At 42.2% G+C, this 27,229-nt stretch overlaps 1 protein-coding gene across 3 annotated transcripts in view; it reads left to right on the top strand.

Annotated features, from left to right (window-relative positions):
• LOC118397380 (periostin-like) overlaps positions 1–26,917 on the top strand; it is a 47,444-nt gene extending 20,527 nt beyond the window's left edge. The window contains exons 3-22 of one of the 3 annotated variants that reach the window (XM_052467509.1): positions 1,967–2,031; positions 2,482–2,639; positions 2,901–3,065; positions 3,365–3,511; positions 3,718–3,859; positions 8,255–8,467; positions 8,810–8,944; positions 10,824–10,972; positions 11,490–11,626; positions 12,295–12,425; positions 12,776–12,906; positions 16,085–16,187; positions 21,880–21,947; positions 22,376–22,421; positions 22,547–22,579; positions 24,826–24,959; positions 25,192–25,288; positions 25,619–25,681; positions 25,911–25,949; positions 26,131–26,917. In XM_052467509.1, coding sequence (XP_052323469.1) covers positions 1,967–2,031; positions 2,482–2,639; positions 2,901–3,065; positions 3,365–3,511; positions 3,718–3,859; positions 8,255–8,467; positions 8,810–8,944; positions 10,824–10,972; positions 11,490–11,626; positions 12,295–12,425; positions 12,776–12,906; positions 16,085–16,187; positions 21,880–21,947; positions 22,376–22,421; positions 22,547–22,579; positions 24,826–24,959; positions 25,192–25,288; positions 25,619–25,681; positions 25,911–25,949; positions 26,131–26,174 — 2,200 coding nt within the window. In that variant the 3' untranslated portion in view covers positions 26,175–26,917. Of the gene's footprint in view, positions 1–1,966; positions 2,032–2,481; positions 2,640–2,900; positions 3,066–3,364; positions 3,512–3,717; positions 3,860–8,254; positions 8,468–8,809; positions 8,945–10,823; positions 10,973–11,489; positions 11,627–12,294; positions 12,426–12,775; positions 12,907–16,084; positions 16,188–21,879; positions 21,948–22,375; positions 22,422–22,546; positions 22,580–24,825; positions 25,038–25,191; positions 25,289–25,618; positions 25,682–25,910; positions 25,950–26,130 lie in introns of all 3 variants that reach the window. The other 2 variants (XM_035792059.2, XM_035792058.2) reach the window with 2 other exon arrangements.
• The last annotated feature ends 312 nt before the right edge of the window (positions 26,918–27,229 follow it).

The following is a 27,229-nucleotide window of genomic DNA, read 5'->3' as shown; positions in this document are numbered from 1 at the left end:
GTTGAAAAGTTCCATTTCCTAACCAAGGTTGTCAACTGCTTACAGATTTGATTTCAAGACCCAAAACATAATGTCTTAGAGGTTAAATAAGGCTAAATCATGGACTAGAGGGCTAGAATAATTGTTTGTTTAGCTTCAAAGGGGCAGGGTCCTTGGTAAATGACACCCTATTCCCTACAAAGTGCATTATATATGGACTAGGGTGCCATTCGGGAGGCAGACAGTTTATGTATCTACAGTATACAATGTGGAAGCGTTACCCTGGAGGCGTGCTGGGCCCTGGGACCACAAAGCCTTATGGTTAATAAAACAGATGATGAGGACCATGTGGAAACAACTGAACACACACACACACACACACACACACACACACACACACACACACACACACACACACAGGAGCATGAAACAGACATTAGTGATGATTCAGCTGAAATAAAATAGGATGAACTCCAGGATAAATATACGATGTGCTCTGATGTTCTGAAATAAGTTATAGAACACTCTAATTACATGGGATGTGGTGATCACTGTTTATGTACCCCGACTCTGAATATTTAAACAGAGGATAGGGTATGTCTCTTTCTCTAACTCGTGATCTGTCCGTCTGTGTGTTGTCTCTGTCTCTAAAGCGTGATCTGTGCGGGATGTCTCCATCTCTCCCTCCTCTCTGTCTCTAACGTTTGTGTCCCTGTGTTGTCTGTTGGACAGTGCTGTTTATGGTGTATCTCTGTGTGTTGTCTCTGTCTCTAAAGCGTGATCTGTGCGGGATGTCTCATAGATTTGGTCTCTGTGTGTTGTCTGTAGGATGGTGCTGTATGAGTGATCTGTCCCTAAACATGGTGTGTCTGTGTCTCTATGTCTGTAGGACGGTGCTGTATGAGTGGTCTGTCCCTAAACATGGTGTGTCTGTGTCTCTATGTCTGTAGGACGGTGCTGTATGAGTGGTCTGTCCCTAAACATGGTGTGTCTGTGTCTCTATGTCTGTAGGACGGTGCTGTATGAGTGGTCTGACCCTAAACATGGTGTGTCTGTGTCTCTATGTCTGTAGGATGGTGCTGTATGAGTGGTCTGTCCCTAAACATGGTGTGTCTGTGTCTCTATGTCTGTAGGACGGTGCTGTATGAGTGATCTGACCCTAAACATGGTGTGTCTGTGTCTCTATGTCTGTAGGATGGTGCTGTATGAGTGGTCTGTCCCTAAACATGGTGTGTCTGTGTCTCTATGTCTGTAGGACGGTGCTGTATGAGTGGTCTGTCCCTAAACATGGTGTGTCTGTGTCTCTATGTCTGTAGGACGGTGCTGTATGAGTGGTCTGACCCTAAACATGGTGTGTCTGTGTCTCTATGTCTGTAGGACGGTGCTGTATGAGTGATCTGACCCTAAACATGGTGTGTCTGTGTCTCTATGTCTGTAGGATGGTGCTGTATGAGTGGTCTGTCCCTAAACATGGTGTGTCTGTGTCTCTATGTCTGTAGGACGGTGCTGTATGAGTGGTCTGACCCTAAACATGGTGTGTCTGTGTCTCTATGTCTGTAGGACGGTGCTGTATGAGTGATCTGACCCTAAACATGGTGTGTCTGTGTCTCTATGTCTGTAGGACAGTGCTGTATGAGTGATCTGACCCTAAACATGGTGTGTCTGTGTCTCTATGTCTGTAGGACAGTGCTGTATGAGTGATCTGACCCTAAACATGGTGTGTCTGTGTCTCTATGTCTGTAGGATGGTGCTGTATGAGTGATCTGACCCTAAACATGGTGTGTCTGTGTCTCTATGTCTGTAGGATGGTGCTGTATTAGTGGTCTGTCCCTAAACATGGTGTGTCTGTGTCTCTATGTCTGTAGGACGGTGCTGTATGAGTGATCTGACCCTAAACATGGTGTGTCTGTGTCTCTATGTCTGTAGGACGGTGCTGTATGAGTGATCTGACCCTAAACATGGTGTGTCTGTGTCTCTATGTCTGTAGGACGGTGCTGTATGAGTGCTGTCCAGGGTACATGAAGCTGGACGGAATGAAAGGATGCCCTGCAGGTATGTAGCTACGGTCGGTTACAGTGTATGTAATGTTATATGGTACAGGATACGCAGTGTACTCAAGTTTGTAGTGCACTTAATGTTATAGTGTACTTCAAAGGTTCAACCAGAGGTTAAACGAAGACAAATCAATGGGTATTACATTTTCTCATAAAATGTACGAGTTACAACGCCACACCAACATCAAGATTCAGCTGGCACATCATCCTACCCATACATGTTCCCTTTCAGCGTCATCCGGCTGTCTTTGGGGTTCTTTATAGTTGTTAGTTGTTTTAATGAGGCTTGTGTGTGTCCCAAATGGTACTCTATTCCATATGTACTGCAATATTTTAGGGCTCTAATCAAAAGTAGTACACTATATAGGGTATAGGATGCCATTTGGGATCACTCCTGGTATGTAGGGAGATGTATTCATTATGGTACCTTCTCTTCCCTGTTCCACAGTGGCCCCTATAGACAATGTGTATGGTACCTTGGGCCTGGTCAAGGCCATCTCCACCCAGGAATACTCTCACATCTCCAAGCTAAGGGAGGAGATAGAGGGATCTGGGTCATACACCTTCTTCGCTCCCAGCAACGATGCTTGGGACTTGTTAGATGGGGTAAGTCAGGATAAGTGTCATCTCTTACAGCTGGACAATTCCAGGTAATTCAGATAAATTACCTGTAAAAATGAACCCACCAGCGATAGTAGTAACTATTCCAAAACCAAAACCATTCAGTGCTTGTAATGTGACCATTTAAAAGAGCTACAACATTAATCACCAGAATGGTTGATATACCTGAACCCTACAGCCAGTTGCTGTCGTCACTTCGTGTTAAGTATATATGTTAAGCCTTTTTATTCTGCATTCCTTCAACAGGAAGTGCGTAGTGCGTTGGTGAGCAACGTGAACATTGAGCTGTACAACGCCCTGCACTACCACATGGCTAACAAACGCCTACAGACCAAAGACCTGAAGAACGGCCTGGTGGTCGACTCCATGTACAACGACCTGGGACTCTACATCAACCACTACTCCAACGGGGTGAGCATCCCACTAAACCTACACAACATCATCTTCTGCATCCCAAATGGCACCCTACTCCACATGCAGTGCACTAATTTGACCATTGTCCATGGAATGTATTGGCGATCCACTAGTTTCCATGCCATGAGATAGGAAAGTTAACATCATGGAGAGCTAAGGCTTTATTGTGTGCAGGTAGTTGTTGAAGGGTGTGTTGTGTGAACATGGGAGAGTTACGGACGGTATGCTGTTGTGTGATGTGTGCAGATACTAACTGTGCGGTGCATGTCCTATGCGGTGTGTTATTATGTATGAAGATCGTGACGGTGAACTGTGCCAGGATTATCCATGGCAACCAGGTTGCCACCAACGGAGTGGTGCACGTCATTGACCGTGTCATCACTGGCGTGAGCAACACCATCCAGGATGTCATTGAGGTTGACGATGACCTCACCACTCTCAGTGTAAGTTTTATTTTCTTCTGTTCTCCTCTCCTCTCTTCTTCCCCCTTCATTTCCATTCCTTTCACTTCCTTTCCTACCTTTTTCTTCATTATGGTTCTCCTCTTGTCTCCTTTCCTCTTCTCGTCTTTTTGTTTTCATTCTATTCGATTTACACAGGGTGGCGCACACAGTATTAACGGATGATATGATGTGTTCTTTCACTACAGGATGTGGCCCTGGCCTCAGGCCTGCTGGACAAGCTGGGACAGCCCGGCCAGTACACCCTGTTTGCCCCCACCAACGATGCCTTCGCCAAGCTGGACTCGGATGTGCTGCAACGACTGATGGGTGACAAGGGTGTCCTCCAAGGTAAACCAAACCGCTGGGCCAGTCTTCAACGGTCTATCACCTCTCTGGAATGTCTTCTATGAATACAGAGAGCAGCTCCCAGGAGAGTACTGTAAAGCAGAGGGGAGACATTTAGACTTTATATAAACCTCCAAACGCAGGCCATATCCGTGTTTAATGAGATGAAAGTGCACGAAAAGGAACTCAATGGTTCCCGCTCGCCATGTTTGCAGGGCTGAGTAACCGCAGACTTTTTACATGTAAGCGCCTTTTCCTACTCTAAACAGATGGAGCCGACTAGTTACAGTCTGAGCTGTGGATTTTGAATTCTCAGACAGTTGGCAAACTGAGCGTTCACCACAGTTTTGTGAGTGAGTTTTGAAAAACAAAAGAGGTCTAGTTTCAGATGATGGGCTACAAAATAATGGCTATTCAGACATACACCTTCATATGGTGAAGCTTTTTGATAATTTGACACATTAAAGAGCTAAACATTTACTGTCACTCTATAATTTATGTCTGGGTGGCACACAATAATAAAACACTCTCACTTGTTCCAAAACATTTCCAAAGAGGTATCGTTCATATGGTTCTAAACACCACAGGGCAGGAAGCAGGAAGCACCCCGCTCTGCCTGTGTCCCAAAGGCAGTGCACCTTATTCCCTACTTCGATCATACGGCTATGGTCAACAGTAGTGCACTATTAATAGGGTACCATTTTGGGACACACCCCAGTCAGAGGGTTGGGACTGGAAAGGTTCAGAAGGTTCAGAGCATTAGGAGGGTTGGCAGCGGCGTGATGATCCCTAATATTAGTCCTAGGACTTCCCTGAGCTATGAGATCACACAACTTCACACACAGTCGAACAGAGTCAAACAAGGCAGTAAAACAGTCAGGAATCTCCCTGCACTCAATAGTCTCCCGACACCAGAACCCATGAGATCTAAGGGATCTCCAGGTCTCCTGAATTTCATAGGCTGCGTCCCAAATGGAACTCGATTCCCTATTTAGAGCACTTCTTTTGACCAGGGCCCATAGGGATCTGGTCAAAAGTTGAGCACTTGTAGTACAAAAAGTTTTTTCCTGTGTTTTATATACACTCGGTGGCCAGTTTATTAGGTACACACATCTAGTACCAGGTTGGACCCCTTAGTGGTTAAGTGGTTAATTTAGAGCGTTAAGCGTTATTAAGAGCATTGGGCCAGTAACCGAAAGTTGCTTGTTCGAGTCCATGCGCCAACTAGGTGAAAAATCTGTTGATGTGCCCTTGAGTAAGGTACTTAACCCTAATTACTCCTGATAGTCGCTCTGGATAAGAGTGTCTGCTAAATGACTAAAATGTAAATATAGAACAGCCTGAATTCTTCAGGCTTAGAAAGGTCTCTTGATGCCAATTGAGCAACTTAACGTGTGCCAGGAAAACATTGCCTACGCCACTAGCCTGTATCGTTGACACCAGCCAGGATGGGGCCATGGGTCAAGCTGCTTACGCCAAATCCTCAATCAGAATAATGCAACAGGAACCGGGATTCGTAGGACCAGGTGATGTTTGCCACTCCTCGACTGTCCAGTGTTGGTGATCGCGTGCCCACTGGAGCTGCTTCTTCTTGTTTATAGCTTATAGACCTGGAACCCAGTGTGGTCGTCTGCTGCAATAGCCTAACGGTGACAAGGACCGAAGGTGACAAGGAGATGTCGTTCTTCACACCACTGTTGTACTGCGCCGTTATTTGCCTGTTTGTCGCACCATGCTCGGTAAACCCTAGACCGTTTCTGAGATACTGGAACTGGCGTGCCTGGCACCGACGATCGTACCATGCTCTAAGTCGCTTAGGTCACTCGTTTTGCCCATTCTAATGTTCATGTGAACAGCAACTGAATGTCTCAATGCCTGTCTGCCTGCTTTATATAGCAGGCCGTGGACACATGACTCATTTTTCTATCTCAAGTCTTTATATCTTTTACCTCCAGCTAAGGTGTCTTGTGCATGAAGAAGGATTTTTTTTGTTAGGTTCAGTTTGATAATGTGCACCTGCTCATTAGTTAGCTAGCTAGCTAGCTTACTTTAACTTGCTAACTGAGCCATGCCGTCACACACACTTCATATGAAACAAATGGGGTGGTAAGTGCAGCACAATGTACACAACACTAAATGCTTTACCAAGCTAGCAAGATGATGAAGAAATATTTAAATTAATTCTCCATTATCCCATACTTCCAGTATCAGTTTGCTTCCTAGCTAACTTTAGCTAAACGGTTAGCATCGCAATTTAGCACAACATAGCCAAATCAAATCAAATCAAATGTATTTATATAGCCCTTCTTACATCAGCTGATATATCAAAGTGCTGTACAGAAACCCAGCCTAAAACCCCAAACAGCAAGCAATGCAGGTGTAGAAGCACGGTGGCTAGGAAAAACTCCCGAGAGAGGCCAAAACCTAGGAAGAAACCTAGATAGGAACCAGGCTATGAGGGGTGGCCAGTCCTCTTCTGGCTGTGCCTGGTGGAGATTATAACAGAACATGGCCAAGATGTTCAAATGTTCATAAATGACCAGCATGGTCAAATAATAATAATCACAGTAGTTGTCAAGGGTGCAGCAAGTCAGCACCTCAGGAGTAAATGTCAGTTGGCTTTTCATAGCCGATCATTAAGAGTATCTCTACCGCTCCTGCATGTCTCTAGAGAGTTAAAAACAGCAGGTCTGGGACAGGTAGCACGTCCAGTGAACAGGTCAGGTTTCCATAGCCACAGGCAGAACAGTTGAAACTGGAGCATCAGCACGGCCAGGTGGACTGAGGACAGCAAGGAGTCATCATGCCAGGTAGTCCTGAGGCATGGTCCTAGGGCTCAGGTCCTCCTCCGAGAGAAAGAAAGAACGAGAGAAAGAGAGAATTAGAGAGAGCATACTTAAATTCACACAGGACACCGGATAAGACAACAACATTAGCACAGTTGTCATTATTGGCTATAGAGTAAAAATGTATGAAAACAAAAATGTGCTTTTTAGTCATAATTTGAGTTTAGGGTTAGGCATAAGGTTAGCAGTGTGGTTAACGTTAGGGTTAAGGTTAGGTTTAAAATAATATTTTAAGAAGATTTTTTGGGTAGAAATTAGGTGGGGTTTATGACTTTGTGGCTGTGATAACGAGTGATGACCCATGAGCACAGCTTGCTAGTTAGCTTACATTATCTACAGCAGGCATGAGACAAACAAGCTGCTGCCACATTGTGGCCTGGATTATTTAAACAAAACAAATCGGAGGTTTTGGCCTTAACACCATGCGGTAAATTAGTTAATGGACCAATAAGAAAGAGAGTTCCAAACCTCTCTGCCAATAACAGCACATTTTCAGTTTTCCCTCCCCACTCAAACCACTCCCAGACAATCCAAGCAAAGTTCTTGCTTTAGAAATTGCTGTTTGCTAAGAAGCTATTTTTGTTACTTTTTGACCATTTTAATTGAAAACAATCACAGTAAGGTACTACATTTTTACCCAGAAATGATTATATTTTTAGATAAAAATGGCTACATTGGACCTCTAATGGATAATAGGGTGCCATTTGTCACGCAACCTGTGATTCATTCGCTATTCTGAAGCCTGAAATGTGGCAAAAGGTCGCAAAATTCAAGGGGGCCGAATACTTTCGCAGGGCACTGTAAGTAGCCTTGCACAAGTGGGCAGGGCAGGAGCCTATCTCCTGATTAGTAGTAGCCTATCTCCTGATTAGTAGTAACCTATCTCCTGATTAGTAGTAACCTATCTCCTGATTAGTTAGTAGTAGGCTACTACTAATCAGGAGATAGGCTATTTCCTGATTCTGTAGTGTGAGGCAGCTTGATGTACATCCCCAGTCCATCACATGGCTTTACCCCCAATCTATCTACTTAACACTGAGTGACAAGGGAAGATGCACTCAGGTCCCAGTTTTTCAGTCTTTGTTATGACCCTGCCAGGGATTGAACTCACAATTTTCCAATTTCAGGGCAGACACTCTAACCACAAGGCCACTGAGTTGACATTTTTGTGAGAAGATCCATTTTCGTCATGTCTCATGGTCTGACAAACTGTAACTTGGCTAACTTCCATCGCAGATGCGGAAGGCCGACATAGGAGGATGTGGTGGATTGACACGCAGTCCATGCAAAAAGTCACTAACTTAAACTGACTGATTTTTGGGGATTCTTTTATTATGTTACTAAGGATAAAAAAGTATGCCTTGCTAGTACAGTATATGAATTCAAATTTTCTCAGGATGCTGGGCCAGTCATGTACAATAAAAAAATGCTGTTAATCAATAACGGTATATATAGAAGTTTCTGAGTCTGTGGATCCGATTAACACTTTTCTCCTCTCCTCTCCTCTCCTTTCCTCTCCTCTCCTCTCCTCTCCTCTATCCTCTTCCTCCAGCCCTGCTGAACTTCCACATGCTGAACTCTGTCCAGTGTTCAGAGGGCATCATGTCCGGCCAGACCTTTGAGACCCTGGAGGGCCACAATATTGAGATTGGCTGTGATGGGGAAAGCCTGACGGTGAACGGCATCAAGATGGTGCTGAAGAAAGACATTGTCACCACCAACGGAGTCATCCACCTCATTGACGAGGTCCTCATGCCTGACTCAGGTTAGCTCTCAGCCCACCTAATAAAAATACATGTCATTTGTATAGTGCTTTCATTACAGAGCTGTAACACACATCTCAGAATATGCATGTATTTGCATTTTCATTTCTTTGTTGAAATGTAAATGGAATGAACTATTTCACGAAATACACAACACCTTTATTTGGAGCTCTCTTTGATGTTACACTAGTATACAAGTCAACCATACACATAGGAAAATAGATGGAAACAATGACACAATGACACCAAGACTAAGATAAAATCTTTAAACTCTGAATAAGTGTAGAAGTGTTGATCTTTTAGTGGAAGAAAAGCTTTTAATGGTGTTGTCTGTGTCCTCTAAGCCAAGCAGGTGATGGAGCTGCTCACCCCTTCCCAGTCCACCTTCAGTGACATGGTGTCAGAGCTGGGTCTGTCTGCAGCCATGGAAGCCAAGGCAGAATACACACTACTGGCCCCGCTCAATTCTGTCTTCACTGGTGAGTAACACACTACTGGCCCCGCTCAATTCTGTCTTCACTGGTGAGTAACACACTACTGGCCCCGCTCAATTCTGTCTTCACTGGTGAGTAACACACTACTGGCCCCACTCAATTCTGTCTTCACTGGTGAGTAACACACTACTGGCCCCGCTCAATTCTGTCTTCACTGGTGAGTAACACACTACTGGCCCCGCTCAATTCTGTCTTCACTGGTGAGTAACACACTACTGGCCCCGCTCAATTCTGTCTTCACTGGTGAGTAACACACTACTGGCCCCGCTCAATTCTGTCTTCACTGGTGAGTAACACACTACTGGCCTCGCTCAATTCTGTCTTCACTGGTGAGTAACACACTACTGGCCCGGCTCAATTCTATCTTCACTGGTGAGTAACACACCACTGGCCCCGCTAAATTCTGTTGTCACTGTGATTACACATCATGGCCCGGCTCAATTCTGTCTGTAACACTTCTCTCGTTCCCTCAAACATTCTTGAACATCCTGAACTGAACATCCTATCTCTCTCTGTCTCTCCCTTTCCCTTTTGCTCTTTCTAGCTCCTCTCTCCGTCCCCCTCTTCCTCTCTCTAACTCCTCTCTCTATCCCCCTCTTCATCTCGCTATCTCCTCTCTCTGTCCCCCTCTTCATCTCGCTATCTCCTCTCTCTGTCCCCCTCTTCCTCTCTCTAGTTCCTCTCTCTGTCCCCCCTCTTCCTCTCTCTAACTCCTCTCTCTGTCCCTCTCTTCCTCTCTCTAGCTCCTCCCTCTGTCTCCCTCTTCATCTCTCTAGCTCCTCTCTCTGTCCCCCTCTTCATCTCTCTAGCTCCTCTCTGTCCCCCTCTTCATCTCTCTAACTCCTCTCACTGTCTCCCTCTTCCTCTAACTCCTCTGTCACTACTTTATCACTCCTCTCTTTTTTTCTGTTTCTCTCCTTTCAACAGGTGGGTAATGCACACTGAGCTCCAAACTGTGACATTAGTCTTGCTGTCATGCTGACTCACTAGTAAGCTTCATATACTAGACTTACTATATACGGGTCACCGAGGGAAGAGTGCTGGAATGATTTATAGCTGGAGCTTTTTGCCATGCAAACCAGACACACACACACCGCATAGGAACATAGGAACCTCAAAAGGCGTGGGGAGAGATATCTCCTACCTTAATCCAACATTTGTAACGCACATGTGATAAACTGAACCACAGTATAATAATCACCAGTATGATAGACTAGCTTGCTGCACGCCCCAGGAAATAAAATAATTCCCCAGGGTGGAAAAGCTGTGTTACGGCGTTGAGCTCGTAAATTCCCCCACTGAACTGTTCTCTGATTTAGACCCTACATAATCTGTCCATTTTCGACGTAAAGTACAGTGTGGAACAGCTCTGTATCTCAGACAGCTCAGCAGCTGTTAAAAGTTCCTCTGTTAATAGAGCCATAGTTTCCTCTCTGGAGGAGGCAGCTCTTCTTCCACAGGACATCAGTATAGTCGGTATGACAACCCCAGGGTAATGCAGACTGGAACAGTCCCTGGTTGTGTCCCAAATGGGACCCTATTCCCTATATAGTGCACTACTTTTGACCAGAGCCCTATGGGAATAAGGAAATAAGGAGACAATTGGGATACAGACACTGTTACAATGTGGCTGATCAATCTGGTTTCCTGGAAAATAAGGTTGACATTTTACAATGACTGACTAGACCACCAGACTGCATCATTAGCCTATATACTTTTTTTATCGTCTGTGTCCTGGGAAAACCTTGTATCTCCATTTTTGCAGAATTGGGGATAGTTTCTAAAAAGTTATTGTTTACAAACATATTTAATGTCATATTTTGATCTCTTACAATGTATCTATATGATATATCTTGTCTTCCAGATGAGGTGATGTCCATTGACCAGAGCTTTCTGAGGATGATTCTGGAGAACCATATCCTGAAGGAGAAGATTACTCTGGGACAGCTGTACAATGGACAGCGCCTGGAGACCATTGCCGGGAAGTTCCTCAGAGTCTTCATCTACCGCACAGTGAGTCTGTGTGTGTGTGTGTGGGGGGGGGGGGGGGTCTGTGTGCGTTTGTGTGAGTACATGACAGTGTGTGTGTATGTGGATGTGCGTGTGTCTCTTGTCTCTGAACAGCTGGTCAAACACAATGGCCATACTACACAAATCCATTTCACTGGGCTATCCATCTACTGGACCGACTAAGAGGCTGTTAATTCAGTAGCTAGCAGACTGTTCAATTCCATGCCTCATAAAGAGCCACTTCAGCAGATGTCAAATTTCAGTTTTAAAGATGCTCAAAACAGAAGTCAGGTGACTGGAGAAACCATTAGCCTAGCTAGCTAACTATCTGTCTAGCTAACTAGTTAGGTGTTTATGCTAGCATACCCACATGCCCAAATATGTAATAATTTTGCTAGAATTAGGATATTAGGACTAGAGTTACATTATTAGGATAAAACCCAGAAAAACAGTTTTCAACAACAACAAAAAGTAGACTTTTCACTAAAGTGGTTCTTTAACCTGTCCTGTCTGTCTGTAGGCGGTGTGCATAGAGAACTCCTGCCTGGTGCGCGGCAGCAAGGAGGGCAGTAACGGAGCCCTCCACCTGATGAGGACTCTGATGAAGCCAGCTGAGAACACCATGTTCCAGATCCTCACAAACAACGGAAGATTCAAGTAAGCTGCTTGGGCACATATAGACTCTGTGTGATTTAGCCTGGTCCCAGATCTGTATGTGCTTCAGCAAATGAAATAGTCAGAGAAGTTAGCTCAAGCTCATACAGATCTGAGACCAGTCTAGTGGAAGGATTTTGATCAAGGGACAGACAAAGATTGTTCTGATTTTGCGGCCAATTCAGGAATATACTGTAAACTAAACAGTGTTGGACAACCTTGTCTCACTCCCTACTCAAGAAAGGATGTTCTTTAGCTAACCAAACAGCCAGAGAATCAGAGAGAGTTCACTAGTCAGACAGAGTTCAATCAAATTCATACAGACCTGGGAGCAAACTAGGAAAACAGTTTATACAGACATGTGGGCCAACTTCTTTCTCAATCATGTACACCTCTTGCAAGTTATCTTATTATCTAATTAATACATAGGATCTCATCACTGAAGAGGATCCTGTTCTATAGGTCAATCGGTTTGTACATTGTCAAGCCGGCGGTCACGTGTGTTGGCGAGGTAGAGAACCCTGGTCAAGCCCGGTCAGAGACGAGTTTAGGGAGGCAGCGCTATATGCTAAGCTATCACACTGGCACCGGTTACCGGTTATACAGTATCTACCCTCAATGGTTGTTATGAGTGGCAGGTAACTGTTTCCTTAATGTTGTTTTGTTTGCAGGATCTTCCTGTCACTGATGGAGACGGCTGGTCTGACTGACCTGCTCAAACAGGAAGGAGAATACACTCTGTTTGCTCCCAGTGATGAGGCCTTCACTGGTGTCAGAGACAGCAACCTGGCTCTGCTCAGAGGTTGGTTTGTCTCTCTCTCCGTCTCTCTGTCACTCTCTCCGTCTCTCTGTCACTCTCTCCGTCTCTCTGTCACTCTCTCCATCACTCTCTCCATCATTTTCTCCGTCCTTCCTAGTCTGTGTCAGTCTCTCTAAAAAAAATCATGGCCAGAGGTTTTTCTTGTCGGGCCACATCATGATGGTCAGGAAAAACTGCTGACCTTAACCATAGCTAACATAGCTACCATAGCTACTAGCTTTCTCCTAAAGGTTGTAATGTCAAAGGAACATCCATAAGACGTAGTGGTTGTATGTATGACACGTTCTATGGTACTGTAGTCTTCCGTCTAAAGTCCTGTCTGTCCTGGCCAGGTAATATGAATGCCCTGCGTACCATCCTGCTCTACCACTTCAGTAACGGAGTTTTCATCGGTGGAGGTCTGGAGACTGGGGTGACCAACCTTCTCAAGTCTCTGCAGGGCAATAACCTCCGAGTGCTGCATGTGAGTCCAAATCTCTCAACATTCAACAAGACTGTAAATATAAGAAATCATGGCATTTTCCAATGTACGTGTGTATGAAAAGCCGGGGAAAAAAGCTATTATCAGACAGACCCTGAAGAGATTGTACAATGTTTTTACAGTGAATCAAGAGCCTCTCCTCCAGATCCACTCAGTATTACTAACATCCGCAATCCTTTGTCATCAACAATGTAAACCAACTTTCAAAGTAGGAATTATGACTAAATAATACTTATTCGAAAACGTATATATGACAGTTAAACGTGGAGAAAGAGGACGTCTGAATTAACGTTTATCTGATGAGTAAGAATCCAAAACGTATTTGTTGGATTAACTTCCCCGGAAACAAATTCCCAAACATAATTCAGCATGCTGACAGGATTCAGGATTTCACAAAGGCTTGCATTGACCTTTGATATTTACTGTTTTGAGCTTGGGTTAATTTTATACTTAGCTTTTAAGTTTGATTACAGCAATGTCCTTAGGGTCATATTCTAAGATCATTCAAACAAATCCTTTCTTGAAATAAACCATAAAGCCATGTGAAGTCCCTGGATGTTTGTAGTGCAGACTATTCATGATTTAGTTTAGATTACATTTTACTTCTAACAACAGACAGTTGCATTCCATTGCTACTAATTACTTCACACTGGAAAAAGTTAAGCTACACTAAAGATACCCTTAAAAAAATATAGTTCACTTAACTACAGTTACTATGAAAATGTTGTTCACTATATCCAAATGACTTTGTGATAAATGATCATACAGTATGTAAATCTGAAATGTCATAGACTACAATCCGCAAGAACATATCACTTTGGGGTCAAATGTCAACAGCATGTTTAATTTAGCCTATTAATTAAAAACAAAAACAATGGTTCAAGTGAGAATTAGACAGGTCTGATGCCGAAAAGGAAATTAAATCATTGCCAACTTCACCCATGTTTATTATTATTTTTTTTGCAAAAAAAAGTAGTGTAGTTCCAGTAGTTATCTACACTGCTACATGACAGAAAAATGATTAACTAATGAATTTAAAACTACCACCAAGTTACTGAAAAATGTACACTACCGTTCATAAGTTGGGCTCACTTAGAATTGTCCTTGTTTTTGAAAGAAAAGCACATTTTATATATATTAAAATAACATCAAATTGATCAGAAATACAGTGTAGACATTATTAATGTTGTAAATGACTATTGTAGCTGGAAACTGCAGATTTTTTATGGAATATCTACGTATATAGCCGTACAGAGGCCCATTATCAGCAACCATCACTCCTGTGTTCCAATGGCACGTTGTGTTAGCTAATCCAACTTCTATAATCAAGTCTACCACTGTAGTGTCGTCTGCAAACTTGATGATTGATTTGGAGGCGTGCATGGCCACGCAGTCATGGGTGAACAGGGTGTACAGGAGAGGGCTGAGAATGCACCCTTGTGGGGCCCCATTGTTGAGGATCAGCGGGGTGGAGATGTTGTTTCTTACCCTCACCACCTGGGGGTGGCCCGTCAGGAAATCCAGGACCCAGTCGCACAGGGAGGTGTCGAGACCCAGGGTCTCGAGCTTAATGACGAGTTTGGAGGGTACTATGGTGTTAAATGCTGAGCTGTATTCGATGAACAGCATTCTTACATAGGTATTCCTCTTGTCCAGATGGGTTAGGGCAGTGTGCAGTGTGATTGCGATTGCGTCTGTGGACCTATTGGTGCGGTAAGCAAATTAGAGTGGGTCTAGGGTGTCAGGTAGGGTGGAGGTGATATGATCCTTGACTAGTCTCTCAAAGCACTTCAAGTGAGTGCTACAGGGCGATAGTTGTTTAGCTCGCTTACCTTAGCTTTCTTGGGAACAGGAACAATGGTGGCCCTCTTGAAGCATGTGGGAACATCAGGCTGGGATAGGGATTGATTGAATATGACCGTAAACACACCAGCCAGCTGGTTTGCACATGCTCTGATGACGCGACTAGTGATGCCATCTGGGCCGGCAGCCTGGCGAGGGTTAACACGTTTAAATGTTTTACTCACGTTGGCTGCGGTGAAGGAGAGCCCGCGGGATTTGGTAGCCGTCCGTATCGGTGGCACTGTATTGTCCTCAAAGCGAGCAAAGAAGATATTTAGTTTGTCTGGGAGCAAGACATCGGGGTCTGCGACAGGGCTGGTTTTCTTTTTGTAGTCCGTGATTGATTGTAGACCCTACCACATACCTCTTGTATTTGAGCCGTTGAATTGCGAATCTACTTTGTCTCTATACTGACGCTTAGCTTGTTTGAATGCCTTGCGGAGGGCATAGCTACACTGTTTGTATTCGGTCATGTTTCCGGTCGCCTTGCTCTGATTAAAAGCAGTGGTTCACGCTTTCAGTTTTGCGCAAATGCTGCCATCAATCCACGGTTTCTGGTTGGGGAAGGTTTTAACGTGGGTACAACATCACTGATGCACTTGCTAATAAACTCGCTCACCGAATCAGCATATACTGTACATCAATGTTGTTGTCCGACGCTATCCGGAACATATCCCAGTCCACGTGATCGAAGCAGTCTTGAAGCGTGGAATCAGATTGGTCGGACCAGCGTTGAACAGACCTGAGCAAGGCATTTCCTGTTTTAGTTTCTGTCTGCAGGCTGGGAGCAACAAAATGGAGTCATGGTCAGATTGCCAAAAGGAGTGCGAGAGAGGGCTTTGGATGCATCGCAGAAGTTAGAGTAACAATGATCCAGAATTTTGCCGTCACGTGTCGCACATTCGATATGCTGATATAATTTAGGGAGCCTTGTTTTCAGATTAGCCTTGTTAAGATCCCCAGCTACAATAAATGCAGCCTCAGGATATGTGGTTTACATAGAGTCAAATGAAGTTCTTTCAGGGCCGTCGAGGTGTCTACTTGGGGGGGATATACACGACTGTGATTATAATCGAAGAGAATTCTCTTGGTTGATAATGCGGCCGGCAATTGATTGTAAGGAATTCTAGGTCAGGTGAACAAAAGGACTTGAGTTCCTGTATGTTATGATCACACCACAACACCACAACTGTTGCAAATGTTCTGTATATAATGTCATCAATGCCAACCCAATTGAGAAACATATGGTGCATTACCAGCTTGTACTCATCAGCTCATCAGTGTTTGGATCTTAATCCTCTCTACTCCTCTCCTCCAGGCTAACAACACAATCAGAGTGAACACTATTGAGGTCCCTGAACACGATATCATGGCCACTAATGGAGCCATTCACTTTGTCAAAACCCTCCTCTACCCTGGTGGTAAGACTGACTCAAACATCTCTGACTGCCATCTCCTCTGTTGGAGAAACTGATTATACCCTGATTATATTGTCATGTGTTGAGAGACGCACTGTGCAGTGAATCATTTATTGATATAATACACATATTTAGCAGTGCTGAATGGTTCAGTACGTCTAACACCCTGTGCTGTATGTATGCTAATGTATGTATGTATGTAGAGGTAACTGCCAAAATAAAGAACACGCCAACATAAAGCGTCTTAATAGGGCCAACACAAGCCCGAACGTGGTTTTATGCTCATCAAATCATTCAGTGATCACTCGTGCCTTGTGGATGGGGGCATTGTCATTCTATGGGCGCATAGCCATGATAGCCAAAGAATGGCCTGCCCTGCATTTTTATTCATGACCCTAAGCATGATGATATGTTAATTGCTTAATTAACTCAGGAACCACACCTGTGTGGAGCCCCTGCTTTCAATACCTTGTATCCCTCATTTACTCAAGTGTTTCCAATGATTTATTTTGGCAGTAACCTTTAGTATAAAGTGTTACCAGTATGTCTAACACCCTGTACTGTATGAACACTAGTATAAAGTGTTACCAGTATGTCTAACACCCTGTACTGTATGAACACTAGTATAAAGTGTTACCAGTATGTCTAACACCCTGTACTGTGCTGTATGAACCCTAGTATAAAGTGTTACCAGTATGTCTAACACCCTGTACTGTACTGTATGAACCCTAGTATAAAGTGTTACCAGTATGTCTAACACCCTGTACTGTACTGTATGAACCCTAGTATAAAGTGTTACCAGTATGTCTAACACCCTGTACTGTGCTGTATGAACACTAGTATAAAGTGTTACCAGTATGTCTAACACCCTGTACTGTACTGTATGAACACTAGTATAAAGTGTTACCAGTATGTCTAACACCCTGTGCTGTACTGTACTGTATGAACTCTAGTATAAAGTGTTAGCAGTATGTCTAACACCCTGTACTGTATGAACCCTAGTATAAAGTGTTACCAGTATGTCTAACACCCTGTACTGTATGAACCTAGTATAAAGTGTTACCAGTATGTCTAACACCCTGTACTGTATGAACCCTAGTATAAAGTGTTACCAGTATGTCTAACACCCTGTACTGTATGAACCCTAGTATAAAGTGTTACCAGTATGTCTAACACCCTGTACTGTACTGTATGAACACTAGTATAAAGTGTTACCAGTATGTCTAACACCCTGTACTGTACTGTATGAACCCTAGTATAAAGTGTTACCAGTATGTCTAACACCCTGTACTGTATGAACCCTAGTATAAAGTGTTACCAGTATGTCTAACACCCTGTACTGTACTGTATGAACCCTAGTATAAAGTGTTACCAGTATGTCTAACACCCTGTACTGTATGAACCCTAGTATAAAGTGTTACCAGTATGTCTAACACCCTGTACTGTATGAACACTAGTATAAAGTGTTACCAGTATGTCTAACACCCTGTACTGTACTGTATGAACCCTAGTATAAAGTGTTACCAATATGTCTAACACCCTGTACTGATGAACCCTAGTATAAAGTGTTACCAGTATGTCTAACACCCTGTACTGTATGAACACTAGTATAAAGTGTTACCAGTATGTCTAGCACCCTGTACTGTATGAACACTAGTATAAAGTGTTACCAGTATGTCTAACACCCTGTACTGTACTGTATGAACCCTAGTATAAAGTGTTAGCAGTATGTCTAACACCCTGTACTGTATGAACACTAGTATAAAGTGTTAGCAGTATGTCTAACACCCTGTACTGTACTGTATGAACCCTAGTATAAAGTGTTACCAGTATGTCTAACACCCTGTACTGTATGAACACTAGTATAAAGTGTTACCAGTATGTCTAGCACCCTGTACTGTATGAACACTAGTATAAAGTGTTACCAGTATGTCTAACACCCTGTACTGTATGAACACTAGTATAAAGTGTTACCAGTATGTCTAACACCCTGTACTGTACTGTATGAACCCTAGTATAAAGTGTTACCAGTATGTCTAACACCCTGTGCTGTATGAACCCTAGTATAAAGTGTTACCAGTATGTCTAACACCCTGTACTGTATGAACACTAGTATAAAGTGTTACCAGTATGTCTAACACCCTGTACTGTATGAACACTAGTATAAAGTGTTACCAGTATGTCTAACACCCTGTACTGTGCTGTATGAACCCTAGTATAAAGTGTTACCAGTATGTCTAACACCCTGTACTGTACTGTATGAACCCTAGTATAAAGTGTTACCAGTATGTCTAACACCCTGTACTGTGCTGTATGAACCCTAGTATAAAGTGTTACCAGTATGTCTAACACCCTGTACTGTACTGTATGAACACTAGTATAAAGTGTTACCAGTATGTCTAACACCCTGTGCTGTACTGTACTGTATGAACTCTAGTATAAAGTGTTAGCAGTATGTCTAACACCCTGTACTGTATGAACCCTAGTATAAAGTGTTACCAGTATGTCTAACACCCTGTACTGTACTGTATGAACCCTAGTATAAAGTGTTACCAGTATGTCTAACACCCTGTACTGTATGTACCCTAGTATAAAGTGTTACCAGTATGTCTAACACCCTGTACTGTATGAACCCTAGTATAAAGTGTTACCAGTATGTCTAACACCCTGTACTGTACTGTATGAACACTAGTATAAAGTGTTACCAGTATGTCTAACACCCTGTACTGTACTGTATGAACACTAGTATAAAGTGTTACCAGTATGTCTAGCACCCTGTACTGTATGAACACTAGTATAAAGTGTTACCAGTATGTCTAACACCCTGTACTGTACTGTATGAACCCTAGTATAAAGTGTTACCAGTATGTCTAACACCCTGTACTGTATGAACCCTAGTATAAAGTGTTACCAGTATGTCTAACACCCTGTACTGTATAACACTAGTATAAAGTGTTACCAGTATGTCTAACACCCTGTACTGTACTGTATGAACCCTAGTATAAAGTGTTACCAGTATGTCTAACACCCTGTACTGTATGAACCCTAGTATAAAGTGTTACCAGTATGTCTAACACCCTGTACTGTATGAACACTAGTATAAAGTGTTACCAGTATGTCTAGCACCCTGTACTGTATGAACACTAGTATAAAGTGTTACCAGTATGTCTAACACCCTGTACTGTACTGTATGAACCCTAGTATAAAGTGTTAGCAGTATGTCTAACACCCTGTACTGTATGAACACTAGTATAAAGTGTTAGCAGTATGTCTAACACCCTGTACTGTACTGTATGAACCCTAGTATAAAGTGTTACCAGTATGTCTAACACCCTGTACTGTACCAGTATGAACACTAGTATAAAGTGTTACCAGTATGTCTAACACCCTGTACTGTACTGTATGAACCCTAGTATAAAGTGTTACCAGTATGTCTAACACCCTGTACTGTATGAACACTAGTATAAAGTGTTACCAGTATGTCTAACACCCTGTACTGTATGAACACTACCCTAGTATAAAGTGTTACCAGTATGTCTAACACCCTGTACTGTATGAACACTAGTATAAAGTGTTACCAGTATGTCTAACACCCTGTACTGTATGAACACTAGTATAAAGTGTTACCAGTATGTCTAACACCCTGTACTGTATGAACACTAGTATAAAGTGTTACCAGTATGTCTAACACCCTGTACTGTACTGTTACCAGTATGTCTAACACCCTGTACTGTGCTAGTAGTATAAAGTGTTACCAGTATGTCTAACACCCTGTACTGTACTGTATGAACACTGTATAAAGTGTTACCAGTATGTCTAACACCCTAGTATAAACTCTAGTATAAAGTGTTACCAGTATGTCTAACACCCTGTGTTGAACCAGTATAAAGTCTAGTATGTCTACCCTGTACTGTATGAACCTAGTATGTTACCAGTATGTCTAACACCCTGTATAAAACCCTAGTATAAAGTTTACCAGTATGTCTAACACCCTGTACTGTACTGAACCCTAGTATAAAGTGTTACCAGTATGTCTAACACCCTGTACTGTACTGTATGAACACTAGTATAAAGTGTTACCAGTATGTCTAGCACCCCAGTATGTCTAGCACCCTGTACTGTATGAACACTAGTATAAAGTGTTACCAGTATGTCTAACACCCTGTACTGTACTGTATGAACCCTAGTATAAAGTGTTACCAGTATGTCTAACACCCTGTACTGTATGAACCCTAGTATAAAGTGTTACCAGTATGTCTGTAGTATAAAGTGTTACCAGTATGTCTAACACCCTGTACTGTACTGTATGAACCCTAGTATAAAGTGTTACCAATATGTCTAACACCCTGTACTGTATGAACCCTAGTATAAAGTGTTACCAGTATGTCTAACACCCTGTACTGTATGAACACTAGTATAAAGTGTTAGCAGTATGTCTAACACCCTGTACTGTATGAACCCTAGTATAAAGTGTTACCAGTATGTCTAACACCCTGTACTGTACTGTATGAACCCTAGTATAAAGTGTTACCAGTATGTCTAACACCCTGTACTGTATGTACCCTAGTATAAAGTGTTACCAGTATGTCTAACACCCTGTACTGTACTGTATGAACCCTAGTATAAAGTGTTACCAGTATGTCTAACACCCTGTACTGTATGAACACTAGTATAAAGTGTTACCAGTATGTCTAACACCCTGTAACCACTAGTATAAAGTGTTACCAGTATGTAACCACTGTATGAACACTATGTCTAACACCCTGTACTGTACTGTATGAACCCTAGTATAAAGTGTTACCAGTATGTCTAACACCCTGTACTGTATGAACCACTAGTATAAAGTGTTACCAGTATGTCTAACACCCTGTACTGTATGAACACTAGTATAAAGTGTTACCAGTATGTCTAACACCCTGTACTGTATGTACTGTATGAACACTAGTATAAAGTGTTACCAGTATGTCTAACACCCTGTACTGTATGAACACTAGTATAAAGTACCAGTATGTCTAACACCCTGTACTGTACTGTATGAACCCTAGTATAAAGTGTTACCAGTATGTCTAACACCCTGTACTGTATGAACACTAGTATAAAGTGTTACCAGTATGTCTAGCACCCTGTACTGTATGTACCCTAGTATAAAGTGTTACCAGTATGTCTAACACCCTGTACTGTACTGTATGAACCCTAGTATAAAGTGTTACCAGTATGTCTAACACCCTGTACTGTATGAACCCTAGTATAAAGTGTTACCAGTATGTCTAACACCCTGTACTGTATGAACACTAGTATAAAGTGTTACCAGTATGTCTAGCACCCTGTACTGTATGAACACTAGTATAAAGTGTTACCAGTATGTCTAACACCCTGTACTGTACTGAAACCCTAGTATAAAGTGTTACCAGTATGTCTAACACCCTGTACTGTATGAACACTAGTATAAAGTGTTACCAGTATGTCTAGCACCCTGTACTGTATGAACACTAGTATAAAGTGTTACCAGTATGTCTAACACCCTGTACTGTATGAACACTAGTATAAAGTGTTACCAGTATGTCTAACACCCTGTACTGTACTGTATGAACCCTAGTATAAAGTGTTACCAGTATGTCTAACACCCTGTGCTGTATGAACCCTAGTATAAAGTGTTACCAGTATGTCTAATACCCTGTACTCTAATGTCCTGTAGAGCTGCCTGCTGGAAACTCTGACCTGCTTGGGCTGCTGAGAAGACTCATCAAGTACATGGAGATCAAGGTACAGTACCAGGCCACACCCACATAAAGGAACAGACCACACCCATATAATGAACCAGGACAATACGCCACACCCACATGACTATCGTGCCACAGCATTACTTACAGTACTGAACAAGGCCAGACAGGTTATTATGATTAGGAAAATGACTACAATGCCAGAGAATCCTGAGCTAACAAGATGAGATTAACCTCTAAGTGTTTGTTACAAAATTACCTTAAGATGACAAGACGTCATGTAAAGCCTTGAGCAAATACAGTACCCACCACATAAAAGTGGCAGACATTTCTCCTGCCTTCACAAAACCCAAGCAGTGCATCTGAAGGTTCATTGTTGCCCTCTGCATTGGAGTTGAGCAGAACGATGTGTACACAGACCTACAATAATATGGTTTACAGCCTCTAATCCTTCTTTCCATTCATTCGCAGTTCGTGTCAGGATACAGCTATAAGGAAATCCCCCTCACATTCATGAGTGAGTTAAACTATATCTGTTCAAGTCTTAGATGTCCGCTGTACTTTTTTGCTTTGAAATTACATTTATTTGTAACTTTGTTGTTGTCCAGTGAGTAATTGCTGTGTGTCTTCTGTTTCTTCTAGAGAGGACGGTCATCACACGCTTCATTGAGTCAGGTAAGTTACAGTTAAAGGATCGAAGCAACATTCTTCATGCATAAATCTTAGCTTTGTGTAATATGCTGAGTGTACAGAGCATTAGAAACACCTTCCTAATATTGAGTTTGCACCCCCTTTTTCACTCAGAACAGCCTCAATTCGTAAGTGCATGAACTCAACAAGGTGTCGAAAGCGTTCCACAGGGATGCTGGCCCATGGTGACTCCTATGTTTCCCTAAGTTATATCAAGTTAGCTGGAGGTCCTTTGGGTGGTGGACCATTCTTGATACACATGGGAAACTGTTGACCATGAAAAACCCAGCAGCATTGCAGTTCTTGACACACTCAAACTGGTGCGCCTGGCACCTAATACCATATCATATTTTGCCTTGCCCATTCACCATCTGAATGGCACACATACACAATTCATGTCTCAATTGCCTCAAGGCTTAAAAATGCGTCTTTAACTTGTCTCCTCCCCTTCATCTACACTGATTGAAGTGAATTTAACAAGTGACATCATTAAGGGATGATATATTTCACCTGGATTCACCAGGTTAGTCTATGTCATGTAATGTTTTGTACACTCAGTGTATATAATTGTAAATTATATTTCACATTTAGTCTTGGAAAGACTTGAAGACATTGTGCTACAAAAGTTGATAGAATAGTTGGCACAGTTCAGATAGGGAGGATATCGGCCTTCAATAAAATTCATGACCCACGTCCAAGAGGAAAAACCATTATGGCTGTTCAGATAATTACAGTACAGACAGCAACAAGAAAATACTTGCCATAGTAGCAGACACCTGGGAAGGTTTTTATCTGTTCTGGGTAAAATAACCCTTCTTTATTGGGCTTAATCCTGACCTTTGATTTGTGTTGTTAATTCCTGACTTCAAAGAGAAATATACACAGAAGTTCAAGTTACTGTCTATACAATTATCTCTAGTCAAGATTCTGAAAGAGATACACTACCGGTCCAAAGTTTTAGAACACCTACTCATTCAAAGGTTATTCTTTATTTTGACTATTTTTCTACATTGTAGAATAATAGTGAAGAAATCAAAACAATGAAATAACACATATGGAGTCATGTAGTAACCAAAAAGTGTTATATTTGAGATTCTTCAAATAGCCACCCTTTGCCTTGATGACAGCTTTGCACACTCTTGGCATTCTCTCAACCAGCTTCACCTGTAATGTTTTTCCAACAGTCTCGAAGGAGTTCCCACATATGCTGAGCACTTGTTATATGCTTTTCCTTCACTCTGCGGTCCGACTCATCCCAAACCATCTCAATTTGGCAAAATATCAAAACCAGATCCGAGTCCAGACGGTACAGAGTGACAGAAAGGCTCGTGGTCAAGGCAGGCAGAATGGTCAGGCAGGTGGGTACAGAGTCCAGAACAAGCAAGGGTCAAAATCGGGAGGACTAGAAAAAGGAGAACAGCAAAAGCAGGAGTATGGGAAAAACCGCTGGTTAACTTGAAACATACAAGACTAACTGGCACAGAGAGACAGGAAACACAGGGATAAATACACTGGGGAAAATCAGCGACACCTGGAAGGGGTGGAGACAATCATAAGGACAGGTGAAACAGATGAGGGCGTGACAGGCACACCTGTTAATTGAAATGCATTCCAGGTGACTACCTCATGAAGCTGGTTGAGAGAATGCAAAGTGTGTGCAAAGCTGTCATCAAGGCAAAGGCTGGCTACTTTGAAGAATCTCAAATATAACAAATATTTTGATTTGTTTAACACTTTTTTGGTTTTGGTTACTACATGATTTCAAGTGTTATTTCATAGTTTTGATGTCTTCACTATTTTTCTACAATGTAGAAAATAGAAAAAACAAGGAAAATCCCTTGAATGAGTAGCTGTTCTAAAACTTTTGACTGGTAGTGTAGTTGCAATTCTAAGGGGAAAACTGATGTCATGGAGAAAGCCTTTACCTGGAAAGTATCCGCAAAGCACATATCCACAATTCCTTTGATTATGTAAAATATTCCAGTCATATGAATCCTTTTAGAGTCTGTGAAATATTGCCATTCAGTCTAATTTGATAAAACCTATAAACTGTCATCTCTATTAAAGAAGGAGTAGAGGAACCACTGACACACTACATGTCTGTAGTTTGTGGAGTCTAGAGTTCATTCGATCCTTCAGATCGTGCCCTTTAAACTTCATGTTCTTCAATGACGCTTTTGTTGTTGTTTATTCCAGTTAATAAACTTGTTGTCCTCTCTCTCTTTCTAAAGTTCCTGATGTGACCCAAGTGACTAGGGTTATCGAAAGGGAACCTACCATCACCAAGGTGACAAGGGTGATTGAGGGAGAGCCTACCATCACCAAGGTGACAAGGGTGATTGAGGGAGAGCCTACCATCACCAAGGTGACAAGGGTGATTGAGGGAGAGCCTATCATCACCAAGGTGACAAGGGTGATTGAGGGAGAGCCTACCATCACCAAGGTAACACCAATGTAACAACCCATGTTTCAACTGTTGTACCCAGTCATGTACCCAGTCATGTACCCACCCATGTACCCACCCATGTATCCACCAAATCACTTTTAGCAATCGGGAAAAGCGTTACATAAATCTAATACATGATTATGATTATTAGGTGACCAGAGTCATTGAAGGTGAGCCAAAGTTCACCAAGGTCACTCGACTCATCGAGGGAGAGCCCAAGGTCACCAAAGTTACGAGAGTGGTCTCAGGTACGTACCTCACAGACACACATGTCTTTATTGACTCTTGTCCATGAGGTCTGAAGAACTCTGGGTACATAGTAACATCTAGTAAAATAAACGTATTGTAGGCTACAGTATGCTATGCCTGTTTTGGTCTATAGTTGCGATATAGTGTATTGATGCACTACATGAAACAAAGAAGGGTGTGTTTGGTTTGCTGAGGTGAGACAGTCTTTTGTTCTGAATCCCCTCTACTGTACGTCACCCCCCTCATGACTCCTACAGCTGCCCCTCTGTGAAAACATGATGTTTCTATGTGAAGACTGATGTAGTGTCTCATTATGATGTCATCCACAGGTCCTCAGTACTCAGCCAGCAACAGTGGCTCCAGCATTGGTATCGCAAACCTCCAGCAGAAAGGTCAGTAAACATCACCCCTCTGGTCAAAGATAGATAAGTTAATATAGAGGAAATAATGCAATGTTTCATTGAAAATCACGTATATGCATGTCACTGGGTGGACATGTGACAGGTTATGTTAGAATCTGGGTTTAGCAGATAGTGTGAAGCAGAGACTGACGAACAGGATTCAAACTAACTGTCACATTTCCACCCTGGGATATTTGACGTCGTAAATGTGTCTTCACAGTGGGAAACCCAAGACCAGTAATTAGCAGGAGAATTCCAGGTAAAACATTATTACTTGGAAGGATTCAAATGATTGGCAATATCATCCTATGAGGAGCTGTAATTGTGACCATATACATAGAATGACCAAGAACATTGACTTGAATGGGAATGTCCATTCTAGGAACTTTATTTCTATGATTTTGAGTGTATGATGATCTTTCTGTTGTCTCTGTTCCTAGCTGGTCCCAGAAGGAATGTCAGACCAAAGGAACAAAGTGCATGAACATGGACAGACCAGGTGACTGAAGATGCACCAGCAACCAGAGAGGAACAACAGAGATAATGTCAATGATTGGTCTCCCATACAAGCGCTACACTCCAAATGACGTGTGTGTAGACATACAGAACTTGAACTTAGCGAGACCAGTAAAGCCATTTGCTAAACAAAACACAAATCATTGGTGAATATATCTAAAGATCTAAAGCCATCAATATATGTAAATAGTGTACACATATTTGTGGGTTTTGGGGGTGTATTAGAGATTAAAGATTAAAAGCTAGCCAGAGGTAGCAAAATAATCTTTAAAACCAAGCTATTGGAAGCCTTGACCATTGGTTGATGTGATACAACAGGATTTTTGGGAAGTTTTAGTAATTTTTGGGAACTTTTTAAATTTACCTCTGCATAATATCAAGTTTGTGGTGCTCACATAAAAATAAATAAAATTACAAATGTGATTTTATTACAAATGTGTATTTTCTGACTGTACTTCTGCAAATGTTTATATTTTTCTACCAGATGTAATTTCAGCTCTGATCTGACTTGAATGTCACAGTAGTGTTGTTTGCTTTCTCTTTCTGCCTTTCAGTCTACCTCGCTAAACATTCAGATATTGATCTTGTCTTTGCTTTTAGATGTTTCAAATGTGCAACATTCTGACAAACTTAACTTCTCACATACTGTATTCTCTCAATAGCTTTTTTACTGCAGTTTTTAAACCTTTTTCAATAAAGTATATTCTTGGATATGAAGTGCATCATTCGCCAGGAGAAAAACCTTAGTTGGAAAACCTTTTAGTAGTTCATCACTATAAGGAAATAAAGTCAAGTTACATTTTAGAATCACATTTACTCAATTTGCGGAGAAGATGTATGATAACCAAATCTAATTGGTGCCAATGTACTGGTCCCTGCCTACTTAATTCCATTTTCTTAGTATAATGCTAGTTATTTGAGGAGGGAAAAGGGATTGTCTGTTTTTTAGATCTCCCAAAAAATATAGAAGAGTCTGACATTGCTAGAATTGTTACTTTAACCTAGCTCCCTCTAAAGAGAAAC

This window comes from Oncorhynchus keta, chromosome 18 (genome assembly GCF_023373465.1).
Source record: "Oncorhynchus keta strain PuntledgeMale-10-30-2019 chromosome 18, Oket_V2, whole genome shotgun sequence".
NCBI lineage: Eukaryota > Metazoa > Chordata > Actinopteri > Salmoniformes > Salmonidae > Oncorhynchus > Oncorhynchus keta.
Note: the sequence above shows the minus strand (reverse complement) of the source record. Positions and strands in the feature narration are given on the sequence as shown.